At 50.8% G+C, this 20530-nt stretch overlaps 2 protein-coding genes across 3 annotated transcripts; both read right to left on the bottom strand.

Annotated features, from left to right (window-relative positions):
* Positions 1-1006: 1006 nt before the first annotated feature.
* Positions 1007-12726, bottom strand: POPDC2 (popeye domain containing 2). 2 transcript variants are annotated; one of them, XM_005433325.4, is made up of 4 exons: positions 11514-12726; positions 9047-9155; positions 5487-5850; positions 1007-1454 (listed from the first exon to the last, which is right to left on the bottom strand). In XM_005433325.4, the coding sequence occupies exons 1-4, from the start codon at positions 12056-12058 to the stop codon at positions 1369-1371; spliced, it is 1104 nt and encodes a 367-aa protein (XP_005433382.3). In that variant the 5' UTR covers positions 12059-12726; the 3' UTR covers positions 1007-1368. The 2 variants fall into 2 exon arrangements, with proteins under 2 accessions (XP_005433382.3, XP_027672740.1); XM_027816939.2 differs by having other exon boundaries at positions 5349-5850; positions 11514-12725.
* Positions 12727-17466: 4740 nt separating this feature from the next.
* On the bottom strand, positions 17467-20270 carry LOC114018142 (cytochrome c oxidase copper chaperone). The gene is made up of 3 exons (XM_055711969.1): positions 20032-20270; positions 18070-18180; positions 17467-17670 (listed from the first exon to the last, which is right to left on the bottom strand). Exons 1-2 carry the CDS (start codon positions 20148-20150, stop codon positions 18096-18098), a joined length of 204 nt encoding a protein of 67 aa, XP_055567944.1. The 5' UTR covers positions 20151-20270; the 3' UTR covers positions 17467-17670; positions 18070-18095.
* Between the last annotated feature and the right edge of the window lie 260 nt (positions 20271-20530).

Genomic DNA, 20530 nt, shown 5'->3' with positions numbered 1-20530 from the left:
TGACTGCAAAGTTAAACAGTGCAAGGACCTGTGTACACCATGGAACCCACATACCCACCACCTCAGAGGCCTCTCCAGACCTCAGCAAGAGCGCCAGATCCCAAGGGCACAGATCTCACCCAGCTGAGACTTGCATGCCGTGCCCAACCAGTCTCCGGGGCAGCCCCTGCGTGAGCAGCCCAAGGCAGGTAGGGCTGCCTCCACCAGCCCCACACGCAGAATGGCCGGGCCCCTGCGTGTCTGAGCCAAGAGGCACTGAAAAACGCACTGCCCTGTGCCTGCTGATGGAGAGAGTGATGCTCCTCACTCCTTCCCTGGATATCTGCCCTGCAGAGGCTCATACCCTCACCGCCCAGGCTGGTTGCACCAGGCACTGTGGGACAGAGGATTTCTCCACCAACACTGCCATCTCCAGTTCCCTGACAGAGGAAATGGCCGGGGAAGCTCATCAGCCAAAGCCTGTTGCAGCAGAACTTGAAAAAGGCCTTCCATTTCCATACTATTTTCATCTAAGATATCACACTTCTTCCTGCCAGTGGCTGCTCTCCCCAGAGACATTTTGTACTCACTCATTTCTTCACTTGGTGCATGCACCCCACGGTTGTCCCCCTCTGAGCACAAGCGAGACCAAAAAAAAAAAAAAAAAGGGTTCAGGCTCTCCTTCTTGCCTACACCTTCCCCCAGTCCTAATTCTTCCCCTTTCTTATTCCAAATGAATCAACTCAAACAACCGACCTTTCGCCAGAAATCAGTAACTTCTTTGAGAAGTGGTGCTTGTCATAAATGAGAAATGTTAACTCCTGGAAAAGTAATTTCTCATCTTACTAAAGTGGATGCCAGTGAGATGCATGATAGCACATCTTCTTATCATGCTCTCCATTGCAAGCCCATTACCAAAGGTGTCAGGCAGCTCATTTTCCCCTGTCCTTTCCCCTCTGTGCCTTGAGATCACCTCAAACCTTTCGAACAGTATTGTCTCCCTCTCCAAATCCTCAAACACCAGCAGTTTCATCTCTGATTTTAATGGCAATTATTAAATCAAAGGGAACACAGATTCTGTGAGCAGGCTGGTATCGCTTGCAGCAATATCGGTGTACCTTGGTATCACAGCTGCCGACGCACCTCAGAGGCAGGACTAGAAAACAAACCGTGGAAGCACACTGGGGCAGGCAGCTCTGGTGAACAACCATGGGGTGGGAGGTGCTGGAGTGTGACACCACAGTCTCACGCGTGTGCTTCGTGTGCTCCTGCGTGTACATGTCTGCAGGTGGATGTCTCAGCGCATGCTAAAGGGTGTCTCCGGTCAGAAACCTGTGTGAGCGTACGCTCCTTTGGAGGGGCTTCAGGATCATAACAGCCTGTTGTTCCCTAGAGTTCGGGGGTCTGAGTGGGAGCCAGAGGAGCTCGTCCTTTGCAGAGAGGATGGGGAGAACTCCGGAGAAGGTTTCCAGAGGCTGCAGAAGGAAAGCAGTGGAGAGGGGAGGAAAATGAGAGTGAGGCGGGGGAGGAAGAAAAAAACCCACCATTATTATCACAGGAATAAACCTTAGTTCTAAATTTTTACAAGACACAAACCTCATGGAGCCCACCATTACCTTCCTTCCCCCCCCTCCACCCCCCGCCTAGATCAGCATGCATAACTATGTAATTCTTCAATATGTGATAAATCAGAAAACGCGGTTACAGTTCTTCAATATGTGATAAATCAGAAAATGCGGTTACAGACCCATTCTGAGACAGCAAAACCACCCCACCCACCCCCTGCCCAAAGCGCCTTCAGTGATACTGGTGAAACAAAGTCCACAGCTCCTTTGATTTTGCCCTCAAAGCAGGTGTAAAATGATTCTTGCTATCTTGAACCAAGTAACAGGCCATCAAGCACCCACCCACCCATCCATTCACCTCACCCACCAAACAGAAAGCCAGCCCCACGATGTAACTGCGTAAAACTAGGTAGCAACAGTTCCACATCTTGCAAGCACGTGATAGCAACAAACTAGAACAAATGTGGTATGAAAAGGGGAAAAAGCAGGTGACTTTTGGTTGTTTGAATATTCATGCAAGGAATAAAGCTTAGTTTGCTATGGAGCATTGAGCTATACGGCAGTACCCTGTTAAAGCAAGCATTGAACAGAACCTTTGAACCCATCTCTTTTAAACAGGCAGCCTCTAAGTTATTGATGTATCTCTCCTCCTCAGGCAAAGAACGTGCTCATCAGTGGGATATCACTGTCTTGCTCATGAGACTAGAAACTTCAGGAATGGTAAGAATAGTAGGCCAACATATCTCCCAGGAATATTTTCTTCTGCGTGATCTTTGCAGCACTTTGGGCATTCAAGAACTGCCCTCCTGCACTGTGGTATTGCAAGGTGGCCATTGTAGTGACAGAAAACGAAAAGGAACGTGATCCATAGAAGCACTTGAGCACGGGGAATTTAGAGAGCTGGAAGGTGATTACCTGGGTCGGACATTGCTGGGGGAGGAGATGAAAGCACAGACAGGGGAAAGCCCCAGGGGAGCTCTGACCTCTGGGACCACAGGTATCACTTACTTTGAACAACAACACTGCAGGGAATATCCCTATTTACTATGGATGTTGTCAGCACTTCCGAGGGAAATGTTATGGGAGTGCTTTCCCTGGGCCAAGGCAGACCTGCTCAGATCATCAGCTGAGCTGTGGCAAGTGCTTGGCCGAAAGGGAGAACTGCAGCTCCTCTGTCTCACTGGTTTTTGTGATTGTATCACTAAATTTTACTCAAGTCGCTGTGGAGTATTGTCCGGTTATGACAACGGCTGCTGTACTGCTGGGATGGAATGCGATTAGGATGCCCAGGCAGTAAGCACAGTAACAAGGAAGCACTCATTCCACTGTTATGAACACACTAAACAGAGTTTGTGTTTCCTTGTCTTATTACCTTAGAAATTAAAATACCACACTGGCAGACAAGCAAAATCCTCCTCATCTCCCACCCCAAATACTGGCCTCTGAAACATTTGGGCTTTTATTGCAGGTCTCCACTGCAAGTATCAGCACACCCTGATACCGCCTCATTCACAAGATCTAGAAAGACAAAAGCTTGCAGCAACACATTTTAAAAGAGTTGTGTGAAAGGAAGAATAGCTTTGTGCTGTGTTGCATGAGCTTTCCCCAACACACATGTACACATATACCTCTTGTGTGTGTGTTCACAATATTGACTCATTACCAAAAATGGGTGGAAATGATTCAAAAAAAAGCTACGGTGTTCCTTGCCTCCTCCGTTTTTTTTAATTGCATTTGACATTCTGATTATATGAAACTTGATCAACCAGGAGAATTCTGCCAATAACCTGAGGATGGATATCCTTCTGCTGAGAAAACAAACTACAACCAAAGCATAGACAAAGAGACTTCACATTTACAACACTATCTGCATTCATTCTTGATTGCATGTATTCAACAGCTATGCCTGACAGTTAGGAGGATGGCTGTCTCCTAAGTGATTCAGTGCTCCTGTCTCTCCAAGTAAGGACTGAAAAAGCTGCAAAATCATATCTCCTGCAGTCTACCAAAACCAGGGACTTCACGTTCCTAGGAATTCTAAGCTAGAAAACAAATGATGATTTTTTTTTAATTCTTCTCTATGCCTCCTTTTTTTTTTTTAAAAAAAAAATAAATCCCAACAACAGAAAGCCTAAGCAAAACTCTTGCTGACCTTTTATCTGATTCAAGCAAAATCAAATACACTTGTTCCTTCCCTGGCCAGTTTCTTCACATCCCAGATTTTAAATCTAGAGGCATGGAAGCAGTACAGGAACAGGCACGTGGCTCAACACAAAGCAGAACTGTAACTGCAGTAAACAGTAAGATCTTCCACTCTTTTCAAAAATTAAGAAAAGCAACAGGATAGAACAGCAAAAAAATCATCTCCCACCACAGGGCTCCTGCAAATAGCAAGTGCTGCCTGTCCCACGCAGCCTTTCCATGCAGAGGGCCGGTGAGGGACGGTCCCCTTGCCACCACAGTGGTGAGGCTTGTGCACAAGCGCTGCAGGGTAGGGAAAGTTACTGCAGGCTTGTCAGGGCTCATGCCAGGAGTCATTGTGTCCTGCTTCATGCTGCCTGCCAGTGATGAGTCCACAGCCCAAGCATTCGCAGCCCAGCAGCAGACCCACGCGCGTGCAGGGAAGACCCGAGTGCCGTGGTGCACTTTGTTCAAGGATGTCTGCTGGAAGATGGGCTCCCCAGCTGCAGCCTAGCCCTGCAGCTTCCTCCCTGCCACGCAGACCCAACTGGGACACACGCAGTGGTCGCTTCTAGGACAGAAATCCCAGTCCCAGGCTCGGTTGCTGGTAGCTGGATGCCAGAAAGCAGCTATTACGGGGTGGCAGCAGGAATGCACATTTCGAAGTCTGCAGCTGGTGTGCAGCAGCTGGCTAAAAGCAGCTCAGTGTGGAAATTTTCTCTTGGCTATTTAGATCTGAATTTAAAGCATGAGCCACCCTCCTGTCTATTTCTGTTTGCCTGTGTAGCTCTTCTGCCCCAACATCCACGAGGCCCAGGATTTTTTCCCTTGCAGCGTAAGGAGCTGGCATTTTGGAAGACAGCATCTTATTCCCACTCACCAGAAAGCAGTGTTTGGGGCATATTAAAACGATGTTTAACCTGTCAGTCCAGGGTGGCTGGAGGCAAGAGCTGTACACACAGGGCAGTGTTTTCAGTACCTCACTGATCTGGCTGAGACAAAGCTCAGCAGAAATAAGGACAGAGCAAACGCTGGGATGAGCTGCGGTGTGCAGCAGGGGGAAGGACTCTGAGCTTTCTCCCCCTGCCCAGACTAAGCACTTGCAGGCTGTACAGCAACTCCTCGCTATCAATCCACTGTAAACCCTGGAGCTGTTTCTACCCCTGCCAGCATCTCCTGGGTTGTCTGCTCTCTCACCTGCACATGTCTTCCTCAGCTCAGTCCTGGAATATCTCCAGGCACAGCTCTAGCTCATGGTGAACCAGGCTGAGCCCTGTGGCGTCTCTGCAGGCAGCTGTGTACTACCTGCCAGCCTGGACACTGTTTCAGTTTCTCCTGAGGGATGGGGAAAGGACAGGGCAGGGAAGAGTTTCCTACAGCCAGGTTACCGGCCCTGCTGCCCCAGAGCGCAGCTGGTGCCTGCAGTCAAGCCTCTACCCTGCTGCTTTTCCTTAAGGAAATCACGCAGCTCAAGCCCACCTCCTGGGATTTCTTGGGGCAGCAGGCAAAAAAACACTGCAGGGGAGCAAACCCACAGCAAACGAGTGCGAGAAGCCGGGGGCTGCCACCCTGCCTGGGCAGTTGGGTCACGGGAAGGACTTGCTTCTGCAAGCGGGTACTTACGCGGGGATCCCACACAGCGTGAGGCATGCCCGTGCCAGGAGTGCCCTCACTTCATATACTCCCCTTCGCTCACATAGTCCATAAAAGACCCCGGCAACTCAGCAAAATCTTCCAAGACAAGACTGGTGGAGTCCTCACCCAGCAGGTCACTGTCGGGCCGGGATGCCCGGGGGCGTGGAGCCGGCGGTGGTGGTGGCGGTGGCTGCGGAGGGGGCTCAGAGACAGCCTGGCCAGAGGCAGGCGGCGGCTCCTCACAGTCCTCCGACTCCCCCTCCGAGGAGGCTGGCCCGAGGACGTGGTAGAGGCTGGGCAAGCGGATGTCGAAGCGAAGGCCAAACTTGGCGAAAAGCTTCTCGTTGAGGGAATAGAGCTTCTCTGAGATGTCGTAGCCCAGGTGGGAGGAGAAGAGCCGGGCAATGTAGCGGTCCTTCCTCAGAAGGAGATACAGCTTCTTCCTTGGCCAGGTGATGAAGCTGCAGTCGGTCTCAGCCGTCAGCGTGACCTGTGGGGCAGGGAGGGAGCGGAGTCATGCCTCGGGGCTGCGTCTTCTCTCCAGTGAAGGCCCCCAGCCCCTCTGATGCCCGCACTCCTTGGAGGCAGCAGGGCTGGAGAGCCAAATCGTCCAAGCTGAACGATCAGATAAATCCGTACCTGCCTCTGTTTCCTCTCCCCAGGGAGCCACAGACCAGTTTTTCCTATGCACTCAGCGGCACGCCCTTGCTTACCCTAGCCACAGGGCTGGCTACGTTTCACCCTCCCGCTTTCAGATGATGCTCCCCATTGACACTCGAGCGATGTAGCTGAAACGAGCAGGGCAGTACAGGCAGCCTGCTCCCTCTAGAGAACTCTTACAGAGCGGGGTGTTTCTGCATGCCCAGCGGGTAGCCCTGTGGCAGGCGGCTAGCCTATCCCGCTGCCAGGTTGCCCCTGCTCCAAGAAGGCCACCTGGAAGGCTCACCTGGTCACCCTGCGCCAGAGGGGTGTCCTGTCTCACCAGCTCTGCGGGGCACTGTAGGGCTGAATGGCCTTGAAGGACATGCGGCACAGCTCGGTGAGAGAGGAAATCAAAGGGGTTTACTGTGTTTGTGTGTAGGTAGGGAACTCACCTCAGGTTTTGTTGGGTTGATTTTAGAGAACATTTTGTTTTGCTTTGGGTTTTGCCAATGCAAACTCCTCCCTAGCTATAAGACCACATTGTTAATAATAATAAAAAACCATTATCTAAACCATAACTGTATATTGTAAAATAATAATAATAATAATAATAATAATAATAATAATGATAGATAAGAAACACAAGAAGGGTCAAACTGCCTTGGGCCAAAGAAGAACATCCGAGTGTAATGGAGACACTGGCATGTGAACTAGTGCTGGAGCCAAAATATCCTGGGGGCTCCCTCTCACTCTCTATCCAGGGGTCTCCTTGGCCAGCCATCATGGCAGAGGGCCACTGGGAAGCTGGACACAGCTTGGCTGCATGTGTGTGTCCTTGGGTTTGATATTTAACACCATTGCCATGCAAGCAGCTGCCTTATGAAAGAAATATAGGAGATAAAACCTGAGAACTTTCCCAGGCCAAGGTGAGCAAGAGGAAGGGTCACACGGAAACTGAAATAACCAGAATCTCATTTTCCTAACCAGCTTCTGGCACAGTGATCAAAAGCCTCCACTTCTTGTGAGGGATTAAGTGAGATGTAACAAGAAAACCTGCCTCCTAACCAGGACAGCAGGGCAGATTTCACTCATGAATCCCCCCCAACAAAGCACTCCGGCATCGGCAGAGCCCATAATTCAGCCTTCAGGGGAAAGTGCCAGCCCTGAAACCCAACTCCTTCAGGCACTGGGAACCAGCAGTCCTGTGGGAAGAAGACACAGCCAAAGTAGAAAGCTCAAGGAAACTGGCTCTCCCTGTAGACGGAGTCACCCTTCTGTCATTTTTCAGTGGGCTCAGGATTGAAACTGCTCAACCCAGAGAGCCATGGGGAAAACTTGGGCAAGAAAAACCTTTTATGCCCTCCTCCAGCAAAGCCTCAGAGCCAAATGTGCACTTTTTAAACCAAATTATTAGAAATAAGGTTGAGAAATGCCAGAGTGTTATTAACTACTCAGGTAAGAGGGACTAGTGGGTCATACAGCTGCCAAAAGCAGCACGTCACCGTGGCTAAGCACAGCCATCAAGAATAACGTCCTGGCAGGAACATGGACTGGTAAAGCCTCACCTGCTCAATCCTGGTTTCACACAAGCTGCCGCTTCTTCATGCTCCTCAGTGCCCCACCTAGGACTCTACCTCCCCATCCTGGGCCAGGCACAGCCAACCTCCCGGACCAGCCCTGTCTCACAGAGCAGGAGCCAAGAGCGTGATGCTGGCAGGGCTGGTGCAGCCTGGCACCAGCTTGCTCCCAAGCTGTCTCACCTACCACAGATAAAGACACTCAGGAGGTTTGGAACATTCAGTTCCACAGAAATCAGCTCAGAAAGTGCTGCAGATGTTTTCGCAGGTTGCATGCCATCCAGATGGCCATTTCCCTGCCGGGAGCACTGCGCAGCCATCCTTCTCTCTGCTCGACTCTTAGGCAAATTACAGTCCAGGAGCTAGCAGCAGACTGCTGCCGGATCGAAGCCCTGTGCAAAACATGAGATACCCCCACCCCTAGCACAGCCATGCTGTCGTTGCCCTCTCTACCCCATCATCTTGGCCCCACATCCCTATTTCTTCCCATGAGCCGTAGCCCTGTACCACAGTCATCCATCTCCTGCCACTGTTCCTCTTGCAAGACTGTCGTCAGTGGCAATAGCATGGCCTTCAGGAGCGACCACCGTGACCCTTTCACACATGGGCCAAATTCAGACCCAAGGAAAGCAGATTCGGAGAGCTGGCCTGCTTTAACCAAGTCTGAACGTGACTGCCCTCATGAGAAAGCATCATCATTCCTTCATGACTGCCCCATGCCCCCAAGGGATTAGCAAAATCCCTTTTCATATGCGCTAACCAACATATTCTAGATTGACAGCCTGACAGGGATCAGCCTGTCCTGGGGTGTGAGTTAAAGGCAGAGAGATGTGGGCTTCAGTAACCGCCCCCAGAGGGAAAGCCAAGCAAATACTGTGGGGTGTTGACAGCAAAAGCAAAATCCTTTCAGTTGCTGCAAATAAGAATTGGTCTGGCCTCTCTGCAAGGGATTCTTCTGCTCAGAAAGAACCATATTCGGGTGTGAATCATCCCTTCTGCTTCTCCACCCCAAACACATCACCATCAAAAACTTCTGTGAGGAACAGGATATTTACAGATTTACATCACTGCAGCATATTGTCATGGCTGCCATCCTGATGCTGGAGCGATGCAACCTGCTAGCAGCGTGCAGGGCAAATGCATCAATACAGGTACCAGGGGATGCTGTAATGGAAGAGTGCCAGTGATCCAATACCTCATCTCCCTGCTAAACCGAAAGGAACACCATGCTCCACCCTCCCTCCTATCAGCTGATAGTAGGAGCAGCACTGAGGTCTTCAGAGGAAGTTAAGAGAAAAGGTAACACAGCTGATCACACCATCTCGTGCTGGCTAAACCATGAGGAAGGGGAGGGAAGTATTCCCAGTTAGCTTTGAACGGCACAATGAGCCCCTCCGTCCCCTTCTCAGACATGAAACGAAGCAGCGAGGAGCAGAGCTGGGCTGCTGCGGGGCCACGCGGGGTTACCTGGAAAGTTCCTTCCTCAGAGGGTCGCAGCGACTCCCATTCTGGAGAGTCCAGGAACTGGTACGGAAAGACATAGTGAAGGAATTGTCCGTCCTGGCTCACTCGGACCCTGCAGAGAGGACAGAGGAGGTGCACAGGCTTAGGCCACAAAACAGATGTCACGTGAACCTGATCAGCTTACACAACGGGCAGGCAGCCGGTCCCACCAGGGAGGAGAGGACTTCTCATCTCATGCCTGTCTCACACCCGCTCCGGGACAGCTGCAGACGCTTCGGTCTATGGGACTGCCCCTCCTTCCTCTGTGGGACACGTTTGCTGCCACTTCCCCATAACCCGTTTTCTGTTTCCTGCTACAAAGCAGCCCTCACAGGTGCAATGCCTGGTCCTAAACCAGGGCTTCTCAGCCCGCCAGACTGCTGCTGCTTTTCAGGTTCTTCTAAGCCAGCCTGTGGCTCTTTGTACTTGGATCTCCTTGTCCCCAGGGTTGCACGAGAGCATTCCCTACCTTGATGCTGAGAAGCTGTTACACCCAGAACCCCCTCATTCCTGACACATCATGCTGCAAGCTCACAGTTTGCTGCACATTACTATTTGTTCTCTCCTGGCCTCCCAAGTATTCTTTTCTGCTGCTTTTGCTACAAGCGTCTACCAGTGTCAAGGTTGAACTTGCACAGAGCTCTGCTGTGGGAGCAGAGGAGAGCTGCACAGGCCTGGGGCAATGGCAGGGCACTCTGGAGCTCTATTCATAACTCTGCACCACCAGATTTGGGGCCTCTTGCCTCCCTGTTGCCACATTCCTCCACTGTACAATGCACAAAGGCAATTCTTGCTTTCAGGAGTTAAGGCTCAGTTCACTGTTGGCTTCCAGCCAGCTGGGAACGCTGCTTGGAAGGGTCAGGGATCACAAAGCAGGTTTTCCGATCCAGGCACATCCTGCATTTCCAAGTCCCCCTTGTCTGGCTATTGCTCAGTTTAAGAAGGGGCACCGTAACAGCAGCAACGCTCTGCTGAGTCAGCAAGGACCTCACAAGGCAATAGAGGGGGTACCAGGAAACGCACATCCAGTTGTATCTCCACGGAGCATCCTATACGTGCCAAAATGCATACTTCCCACTGCAAAAGAGAGCAGCACAACTACCCCACCAGCCCAGGCTTACTGTCTGTTGCAGCACTTCCATGCCCACAGAGCAGCGTCGGATTATCCAGTGCGGGGCAAGACAGCACAGACTCTTCCTCACTAACATGACTTGCAGATACAGTAAACTTCAGAGCAGCTGCTCAGCGCGGGTGTTTCGTAAGGGGAAAGAAATGTAATGAAAACACACGTACCCAGTTTCCTCCCAGCGCTTTGCCATTCAGCACTGGTCAGTGGTCTCAGAATGCTCTTACATTCTACAAAGGGACAAATAACAAAAAGATGAAGGACAGCCCTTCTTCTTTACACACCCGCTCACCAGAGAGGATGGACCACTGCAGTAAAACACAAGCCCCAGGTGATGCTGGGTTTGTCTTCCCAGAGGAAAATCCTTGTGAGACACACTCCTACAGCTCAGCACTGCTCCCGTCTACAGACCTCCTTCCCTTCCCACTCTCACCTGACGTTAGTGCCAAGTGCCTGGCAGCGGCTGGGAAGCCAGTATCATCACTATTCGCAAGCATTTGGATTTCACAAATCATTAAGAGATACGCTCACTAAGGCATGGCACAGGAGCTCAGATGAACAAACGCTAGTACTCCATCAGCACAGTTCACTCAATAATCAAATCCCTAGTGTGACTATCTAGAGGTCCCTGAGGTCCTCCTCGGTGGTCCAGAGGAAGGAACATCATGAATGCATGAGGACGCAGGGAAAGGCAGAGGCCTGATGAGGCAGGATCCACCCCTGGAGTGCTCTCCCTTTTGATGAAATGACCCTCAAAGTGAAAAATGTCACAGCCCTAGGACTTGAGGTGTTGGGAGCAGGGTGGAACCTCTCCCTGAACACTGCTGGCCACGGGGGCCAGGGGAACTGAGGACTCAGCATTCTCAGTGCACAACCATGCACATCACAGAGGCGTGTCTGGTACCCCCAGAGACCACAGGTCCAGACACGCTGCCTCCCTGCCTCAAGAAACACTCTCTCACAGCCAGCCTGCTCCGATCAGAAATAAAATCCCTTTAAAATGATGGAGAATGAGGTAAGGATTCCCAAACAGTATCACAGGCAAGGCTGAGCCGGCCACTGTACTGCACATAGCATGATCCTGCAAACTGTTCCCTGAAATACTCTACTTTAGAAGAACAAAAGCAAACAAAAAGTGACCCCCAGAAGTGGGTTACCCCCCCGCCCCCAATAATCAGATGCATATCTCAAAGCCCCTTCAGAGGAAGGAAACAAACCTCACCCCAATTTCTACAGAGGGCAAAAATACAACAATAAGCCCCAGCGCTCTGCCGTCAGACTTTGTTCAGAAACCGGAGCCTTTACCTGCCAGACAGCAGCAATGAGAGGCGGTCAATGGGCGTCTTGCCCTCCACCGCGTAATTCTGGTCTCTGACTAGTGACTGGACTTGTTCTTCACAGCACTTCACGATTTCTTTGTAGACTTCCAGGGGCACCTGCAAGGGCAGGTACATGGTCTTGTAGAGGAGGTCAAACTCTTCTGGGATGGTGTCTCTGCGGAGCCGGTAAGCCAGGTGAGCCAGCTGAAGCAAGCAGGCGAGGACGAGCACCATGTTCCAGGTGAAGATATCCAGCCCGCAGGCACTCAGCCAGCCCCACAGAGCATAGCAGAAGTAGCCTGGGGCCAGGAAGCCAAAGATATAGAGGGACCCAAAGATGCCACTTCCCCCCATGTAACCCAGGAGGACGATGCAGCTGGCCAGATGGTAGGCTGCTCCCTCCATAATCTCCTTCCAGGCATCACACACCGGAGGCTGGAGAATAGCCTGGTCCCAAGAGAGGCTGCTTGCGCTCATCCTTCCCCACTCCCCACCCTCCCCGGCCGTCCTGCGATCAAAACGAATTGTCATACACGAAGGGTGCTGCAGAGGTCTGAAACCAGAGCTGCTGGGTAGCCGTTCCTCCTCCTCTTGAGCACCAGCCGGTCCCACAGCAGCACGCTTCAGAGTGACATGTTAAAGCGCTGCTGAACGCTTTTGCACCCGAAAAATCCCCAAAGGGCTCGTTTCTCCCCTTTGTGGCTCACAAACCGGTGGCTGGCCCCCTCCTTAGCCACGCCAGTGAGAAAAGGAGCTGGCAAATATGAGGCCAAAAGAGCTCAGTCAAAGAAAGAGGAGAGGCCATTAGCTGGAAAACTTGCAGCCAGGACAGAGATCTCGTTGCACTGCCTCTCTCGCTGCCCTCCGGCAAATGGAAATAGCGACCGTGAGCGAGCAGCGGAGGGAGCTGGTGTGGAGCATGGAATGTGTATCACTTGGCAGCGCAAAGGAGAGAGACCCCAAATGGATAACCATGTTTGGAATTGAAATCCAAGGAGCAAAAGCAGCGAGGAGAACAGAGAGCAAGCACGCACCCGATACTTAACATAACTCAGGCGCCCAGATAAGCCCAGTGCAGCGCGCGGAGGGGAAAGCAGAGGGGAAAACAACCAGCTTATCGCGGTGAGCTCCAGCCAGCCGCGGGGCTCCACGCTCCTGCGAGAGGGTGACTTTCACCCAGCACAAAAAAGGGAAAAGGTCACCCCCGTCTCCTGCTGTGGCTCGTAGCGGTGGCAGGGACTTAGCTAAAGAAGAGAGGCCGGTTCTCGAGAAAAGCTTTCCACCCAGGCGCTGCAGCACAGCCTCCCCTTGCTCCAGGGAGCTCCGTCTCGTGGGGTGCTGTAGACCAAGGGGCACGACGCAAAGCTCTGCATGGGCAGTTGTGATTGCAAGGGACAGAGCTAGAGTAAACGAGCCGTTGGGACCCAGCTGCATCTATCACGAAGAGCCTATCCTGCCTAAAACTTTGGCAACGTAACACTTGGAAGTGTGTTTTGTGGGGAAATCCTAGTAGGATTCTCCCACCTCACAGATAACAGGCTCCGTTGGGAAGCATCCTTCGGAAACACTATCTCACATTTTTATTGTTCATAGCTATTTGGACCCCCCCAGCCATTCATTTAGCGCAAAGAGGAAAGCAAACACTTTTCACTTGTGTAACCCAGGGCACAGGCACGAGAGGCACCCGCCGAATTCAGTCCTCCGTGGCCAGCTACAGAAAAGGCGCATAAAGGCAATTTCTCCCTTGCTTCGAGTAACACGTTATCAGTCATCCAGGCAGGATCTGCCCCGCTGCCAGGAAGCAGTTACATTTCAGGCATTGACGCAACCCGCACAGTCAGTCAACAGTATGAGGTCAGCCTGCATGGGTCAGTGGAGTAGAGGTAGGGTTTCAGGGGTGGTCGTGTTTCAGGCCCAGCTCGCAGCTGCCCTGCCTAACATGCCATTCCCACTGGCACCATTCGCTTAAAGACACACCGGTCGCCGCTTCTACGCACAGTGCTCTGGAATAACACTGTCTGCTGGGCGAGGCTGAAGCAACACTTGATGGCAACCTTAAAGAATTCGTGGTCTCAGGCAGTACAATCTATCTCTACAACAAGTCCACGTGCAACACGGGGCGGTACGACTCCTGAGAGCAGCCACGCCATCTGGACGGGCTGCCATGTGGGAAGCTTTGCACAAGGGATAAGTAAATCCACTCAGAAAGATGCTTTCCATTGTGAAGTGAAACAGGGAACCCTGTCTCCAGTGGTCCCTTATTTAAGTGAAGAAATAAATCCTACTGGCTGAAGCAGAGCAAGGCTCAGCTGCAAGAAGTATGGGGGAATGAAGGACTTCATTTCTCTTCGCCTCCTCTGCAAAGAGGGAAAGATGATCTTATAGCCAAAGCACTCCAATAAAAATCTTGGGAGCCAAGTTCTGTTTTTCACATGGTCGCCATGTACTCGCTAGATGATCCCAACAACTTGTCTACCTTCAGGTCTCCACGAATAATCAGTATTACAAGGGGCCCTCTCACCAGGCCGACATTTGACATAATGGGGAGATGGGACATCAAGGTTGGGAATGCTTACAAGAAAAGATACTTTGCGTAAGATCTGAGAGACAAAACTGAGCTGCTGTGAACAGCAACATACAACTGCATTAGAGGAAGCATTCTGAGAAGCAACATTGCAATTCCTCCCACCATTCCATACTACCAAAAAACTTTTGCACCAACACCAAAGAAAGCAGGGAAAATAAAAGTTACTGATCTCACTCCTCAGTTAAGTAAATTCCTAAGCTAGAAAGTACTCCAGAACACAATGTTAATAATTCATTAAGACAAAGAAGGTAGTTCCTCTAGCATCTTCCAGGACACTGGCAGTGGCGTTGCAGTAACCCCAGGACCGTGCGCTGGGACCAGCGCCACGGGCGAGGACAGCCCAGTGTGACTTCCCGCGGACGGCAGCCAGGAAGCTTTAAACCCACAGCAGTAACAGAGCAAAGCTCTCACTAGAAACTGCGACTTTTCTGCTGGGGCTGAATGTGACACTGCAGAGAGAATGACAGAGCCTTTTGAACGGCAGATGCCTGGGCACATGCTAGAGGTTAATTCAGGTTTTTTAAAAGGGAGATTTGTAAAGTGTTTGAACCACCAAGGCTCAAATCTTTCTTTCTCCCTTGAGAGTACCACATCCATACAGACTGTTTTCACAGAATTTTCAGTTTTCTACCCAGCAAGAAAAGCTTTTAATTTTCCAGAGAGAAATTTTATTTTCATGCCTTGCCTTGAATTAGAATACATGCCTTCCGTTCAGGGATGCTAGGGTTCAGCAAGTGTCCAAAAGCCAATAGTGATTCAAGGGGAAAGCCACACAAGCATTAAAAGGGAGACACCGAGGCCCAAAACAATTTGGAATCAAGAGAGCAAGTGCAGAGAAAACACATGAGCAGCATTAAAGTTCTTCCCTGGAAGAAGGCATGTAGGCATTACAAGAAAAGGAGTCCGTGAAGAAGAAAAACAGACACGTCAAGCTTTTCAGCACTGGAACTGGCAGTGTGTAAACAGGTACTCCACTGATTTCCCTACTTACAACGAATTCATCCAGTAACACTTAATATTTAGCCCCACACAATGATGCAATCCAGATGCAACCTGCACTATGTTTGGCAAATAAATCCTCTGTCCTTGAGAGCAGCACGGCACTGAGAGATTATCGGTTCCAAATCTCACAGCAGCTCAACGACTGGCTATTTTGCCCATCCTCAGGAAGTCTACAGGTTCACTACTGATCCCGCAAGCTGAAAACTAGTCCAATCGTCTGTGCCAAGGACACTAAGACCTTAGTGGCTGAAAGCCAGGGAGGGCATAATCAGACATCTCCTTTTTGATTTATTATATAGTGCATCACTGTCATCAGTCTGCAAAATGGTTACTTCCACACTAATAAACCCTGTGACTCCAAAATATCCACCTGTAGTTTCAAATCGCATTCTATTTACAACTGTTGGGAAAGGTCTAAGCCTGCTCCGGACAAGCTCATGGAAAATCACAGAGGGACAAAGGCAGCACATACTCTATTTAGGTGTCCTGCTGCATAATTCAGTCAAGCTTCCTGCTGCTGTCGCGTTTCACTCCCTTGCAGGTACACCGACACCCTGTGCAGAGCAGCATCTGTCACCAGCTCCATCTGTGAGTAGTAACACAGTGTCAGTAACTCCCACTCCCTGAGTCAAGGCTTGAATTTGCTGCACAGGAGCCCTGCGGTAACAAATGAAGCCACCCAGCAAGACACGGGATTTGACTACAAGGTTTTTCTGTTGTTTCAAGGACGGAGCTGTTCAGTACCTGTTGCACACCGGTATCACAGCATCCCACTCATCATCTTTCTTCCAAAAACTTTCCAAATTATCTACCGTGCTTTCACTTTCAAGTAAAAGGCCAAAAGTCCCATGTCTTAAGCTGATAGAATTTGTGTGAAATTGTACAGGGACCTGTTTTTAATTTTCTTAATCTGATTTAAACAGCTCCATTCTCACTCGACCACTGCCAACCCCTGCCCTGATCATCAGTCTGGCAGCATTTTCACAGCTTACCCAGGCTGGATGTGCTGCCACAAAGCTGGTAACCACCTTCAGTTCAAGCTCTGACATGCATCAATTCAGCAATAAATGACTCATGCAAGTTCCTACCTCAAGACAGCGAACACCAAGAGGAGCACCAGGTCCTGCTCCCCAGCCAGCTGCAGTGCCACAGGCGGCTTTGAGCGCTCTTTGCCAGAGCTACACCCGCGTCCCTTCTCTTAGGCTGGAAGCCAACATGGGCACAATTCTTGCCTCGAGACAGGAGTGGACAAGCAGCGCAGTGATGACTTAACAACCTAGCTTGTCCCTTGCAAGCATTTTAGAGCACATTTCCTCCAGCTCCTGAACCTTCACGAAACGTAGCCAGAAGTAGAGTCCAAACTTCCCTCGCACAACCTGTGAGTCTCAGCAGAGGCAGCACCAAGTGTCACGTACCGAAATTCACAGCCTGTTCATTGCTAGCTGGGAATTTGCAGGGCCCAGCAGGCAGAGGAATCATGACTGCACCCATCCCACCAACAGGATCAAAGCCAAGAGGAGAATCAAGACAAAGCACAGATTTTGTATCCTCAATTTCTGAAAGCTCAGCAGGAGAGGAAGCAATCAGTGATGCCACCCTAAGCAAAGTCAACTCACCAAAAGAAGAATGTTAGGGTTGCACAATGACATATTATGAAACCAAAAGAAGTCCCACACATGTAACAAGCTACCAACTGCACTTTTTTTACTCTAGATTGCAAGAAGCAATCAAAGACCACAACCACCTTCCTGCTGTCAAGTCACACAGATGAGATAAAAAAACCAGAAAACAAAAGTTCATGCCCGCCTAGCACAAGACCAACCCAACAAAAACTGGGCATAAAAGAAGTTTTTCTCTCAGGGAAGTGACGTGATACATACATGCTGTCCTCTGCTCCCTTTCCCTTGAAGAACTACTGGCTCAAGAATTTGAATTTGATATGGACAGTACTTAATGAAGCATGAATCCTAGGGTAAAGCTAATCAAAAAAAGTTGGAAGAATTCTAACAAATCCAGTTTCAGCTCTAAGAATAAAGTGTATTTTGTAAGGCTGTGGTCATCTTCGTACAAATACAGTTATACCTACCGTCAGAAATGGCACTACAAGCTTCAGCATAACTTTGTGAAAGCAGTAACAGGGCAGAGTTACTAGCACCAATTCTCAACTTGCATCAGCAGGAAAACCCACCGAAGGCCCATCTGTTTAACCACACCACCAGAGGAATCAATATTCTCATGCCGGTAAGTAAGCAGGCTTTTCTCATTCTCTCCATTCCTACAGCACACGGTTTGCAACGAGGAGGGCACTGTCATTTCTTTACTTAGAAGAAACGGAAGTCAGGAACACTAGCCATTTTCAGACTTTTATTACGAGGAAAAAAATGTATTTTCTACAGCAGCGCTCAAGAGCTAATAGTGGAAAAGCCACAGACATGACGCACAGTCTGTCATTAGTCTCTTCATAGATTCTTTGTTTATATTTGTTCTTTGACGTAACTTGCAGGAGTAATTTATTTCACAGCTTGCCAGAACACAGCCACACCACAGACATCATCTAGAACAGAGAAGAAAGAAAGCTTCAAACACATGGATTTCCACTGGATATTGAGGGACAGTTTAATGATCAACAAAACCCCCCTAGCAACAAACCCACAAAACCCACCCCCCACACCACCCTAGCATCAGAAATCTAAGATGAAGTTCAGCCGTATTAGAAGACAAGAGGCAGAACCATACTCTGCTGCTGGAGAGCGGCTCACAAAGGCTGTACGCTGCCAGAAGGCTTCATCACTTTCACGAGGACAGCAGTACTTACTCCAGCATCAGTGAGGATTACTTTGCCTTCCTTAAGGAAGACACTTTTGCCATCATGAACAGTACTCTGGGCCTTCCAGTGGCACCAGCTGAGACGCCAGGGCACTTCAGAGGCAGAGGTTCCGAAGGCTACACTCACCACATTCACAGTCCTGCTCATCTCACTCATATCTTGAAGCCCAGAGCTCTCATGCACTCTTTGTGAGCTTCAATTAGGTGCCTACAATTTTCTTCCCCCTTCTCAATGATGCTGCAAAACAAACAAAAAAAAAGATTTCCAAGGCTCAACAACAAAACGTTTGCTTACTATTAGTCAAAGCCACAGAACCGATAAACTGCTGGGAACAATCAAAAATCCCTGTTAGGCTCCAGAGATCTTTTTGCCTATCCTGTCCAGGGTAGTACTGTAGTACTTATTTGGGAAGTATAATACTATCTCAAAAAGTTGCCCAAGTCTGGAGCTGTGCACTAAAACTCTGATGAAACGCATAACAATTTCCTATTAACAGGCCAGTGTCTGTTCTGGGAAAGCCTAGACTGGGATTTGTTATACAACAGGAGGCTCTTGCATCACTTCATCAACTATGCTGATCTTGTCAGCAACCTGTTTCAAATCATTCAGTACTGAAACAACGAAATTTCTCCAGTAAGTGACCATTACAGAATAGGACAACCAGTAAATGATGTTTCAGTCCAGCTTCAGTTGGTATTTAGGGAACCTGCAGCAAAAAAACTCTGTCCAGCTACTCTTAAAAAAATACATATTTATCACACATGGTAACTTTGGATGTCACTCACCCATCCAAGTGTCTAATACACACATTCAAACAGCTGTAAGGCCCTACCATCGTTGGTGTATCGTGCATACCGCAAAAGCAGAGCGCACTGCTCTCCAACCGACTGGCAGAGCGCTTCCTGTCCCCAGAGGCGGGGATTCCACCGCTGCCGTCAGCCCGCATCTGCCACATTCCTCTGGGTGCCAGAGGAAGAAGCTACCAAACTGTGAATAACTGAAATATTTTATTTTGCTAATCATTTAAGTTTTATTACAGTAAGTATGGACAGGTCTGCTGGCTGCCCAGGGCAACTCCATCTGGGCAGGGCCTTGCATCCTACCACCCTTTGCTGAGGGGGCCCTGGACTCACCTTCACTACCATGGAAATAGACACCCCCCCCCTAACTTTAGCAAAAATACAGTTTCCAGGATAATGTCACCTACTGAATGACATCTGTTACACCTGTCAGGTAAAAAAAATAAATAAAAAAAAATAAATTTGGGCACCAAAATAGTTTAAGCTTTAAAGATTTACTCTTAGACAAAGGAGTTCTATTTGGAGGGGGTGTTTCACGACACTCCATAGGTCCTATGATCGTGACTAAGCCTGTAATTACAAATGCTGCTATATGCATCGTCAAATCTGAGAAACGTCATCCTCTGTGACCAAAACCCCAAAGTATTTTATTTAAGAGAACAGCACTGATAACCAATTAAGCACTAAACATGTTACTACCTGCTGCTACTTGCCGCTTCAAGTCAGTCAACATTGTGAAGATTTGTAAGCAGCATTAACAGCTAATCTCTGAAACCTGTTTTAAACTAGGGCTACAAGATATTAATCACTTCATTTCTAGTTTATCCTCTTTCTCCTCCACACTCTCGCTCCTCTCCTGGATGCTCCAGCACCCTCCACCGGGTTGGGGAGAGCTCCTAAAGTCACCTCAAAAAAACCCCCAAACAAACAAACAACCAAAAACCTCAGCACCTCGGCAGGCACTGAAACTCCTAGAAAACGGCACCAGGTGGGGCAGGGGCAGCAGCCCCAGTGGGGCACGGGCAGGGCACGGCAGAACAGCAGCCCCGGCGAGGCAAGGGCAGGGCACGGCAGAACAGCAGCCCCGGCGGGGCACGGGCAGGGCACGGCAGAACAGCAGCCCCGGCGGGGCAGGCCGCACACACGGCCGGCCGAGGAGCGCCGGTGCAAAGGCCTCAGCAGCCCGGGCCGGGCCGAGCCCGCGCGGGGGGCGCCGCCGCCACCGCCCCAGGAGCCCGGGGCCGCCCGAGGCCACCCCCGAGGCGGACCCGCCCGCCGGGGCCCTCACCAGGCGTCCCGCGCCTTCTTGGTCTCGGGGCAGGCGCAGCAGGGCTTCAGCGGCTTCTTCTCCTCCCGCGCCTCCCCCGCTCCCTTCGCGTCGCAGCTGGCGGCGGCGACCGTCGACATGGCGGGCGCTTCCCCCGGCAGTCGCGCAGCCTGCGGGCGAGGGAAGAACCGGGCGGAGGCGGCCGTTAGCGCTGCCCCCCTCGCAGCCCAAGCCAGCCCCGCCCGGCGCCGCGCCGGAGAGACACCGCCGCGCTGCTCCGCCTCGGCGCTGCCGGCCTCCGCTGGGCGCGGGGCGGCCCCTTCCTGGCCCGCGGCACGCTGGGGGCTGTAGTTCGCCGCCCTCCCGCCCTGCCCGCGCCCGGCAGGGCCGGCCCTCACCCGGCGTGCGGCGGCGCGGCCGGCCGTGGCCAGCGGCCCGCGGGAGCAGGCAGCCCTTGGCGAGGCAGAAGGCGCAGGGAAGGAGGCGGCAGGGTGGGAAGGGGCGGCAGCAGCTGCGGGCA

This window comes from Falco cherrug, chromosome 5 (assembly GCF_023634085.1).
Source record: "Falco cherrug isolate bFalChe1 chromosome 5, bFalChe1.pri, whole genome shotgun sequence".
In the NCBI taxonomy this organism is placed as follows: Eukaryota; Metazoa; Chordata; class Aves; order Falconiformes; family Falconidae; genus Falco; species Falco cherrug.
The sequence above is the reverse complement of the archived record's forward strand: the minus strand, read 5'-3'. Positions and strand labels throughout refer to the sequence as shown.

Bases quoted from the DNA above. Each gene is read 5' to 3' on its own strand.
- POPDC2 (XM_027816939.2), bottom strand. From the start codon at position 12,058: ATGACAATTCGTTTTGATCGCAGGACGGCCGGGGAGGGTGGGGAGTGG. The intron at 9,156-11,513 runs GTAAAGGCTCCG...TCCTCTCTGCAG, and splicing joins TCATTGCTGCTGTCTGGCAG to GGTCCGAGTGAGCCAGGACG. The intron at 5,851-9,046 runs GTAACCCCGCGT...CCTGCCCCACAG, and splicing joins CTGAGGAAGGAACTTTCCAG to GTCACGCTGACGGCTGAGAC.
- LOC114018142 (XM_055711969.1), bottom strand. From the start codon at position 20,150: ATGTCGACGGTCGCCGCCGCCAGCTGCGACGCGAAGGGAGCGGGGGAG. The intron at 18,181-20,031 runs GTGAGGGCCCCG...TTTGTTTTGCAG, and splicing joins AAGAAGGCGCGGGACGCCTG to CATCATTGAGAAGGGGGAAG.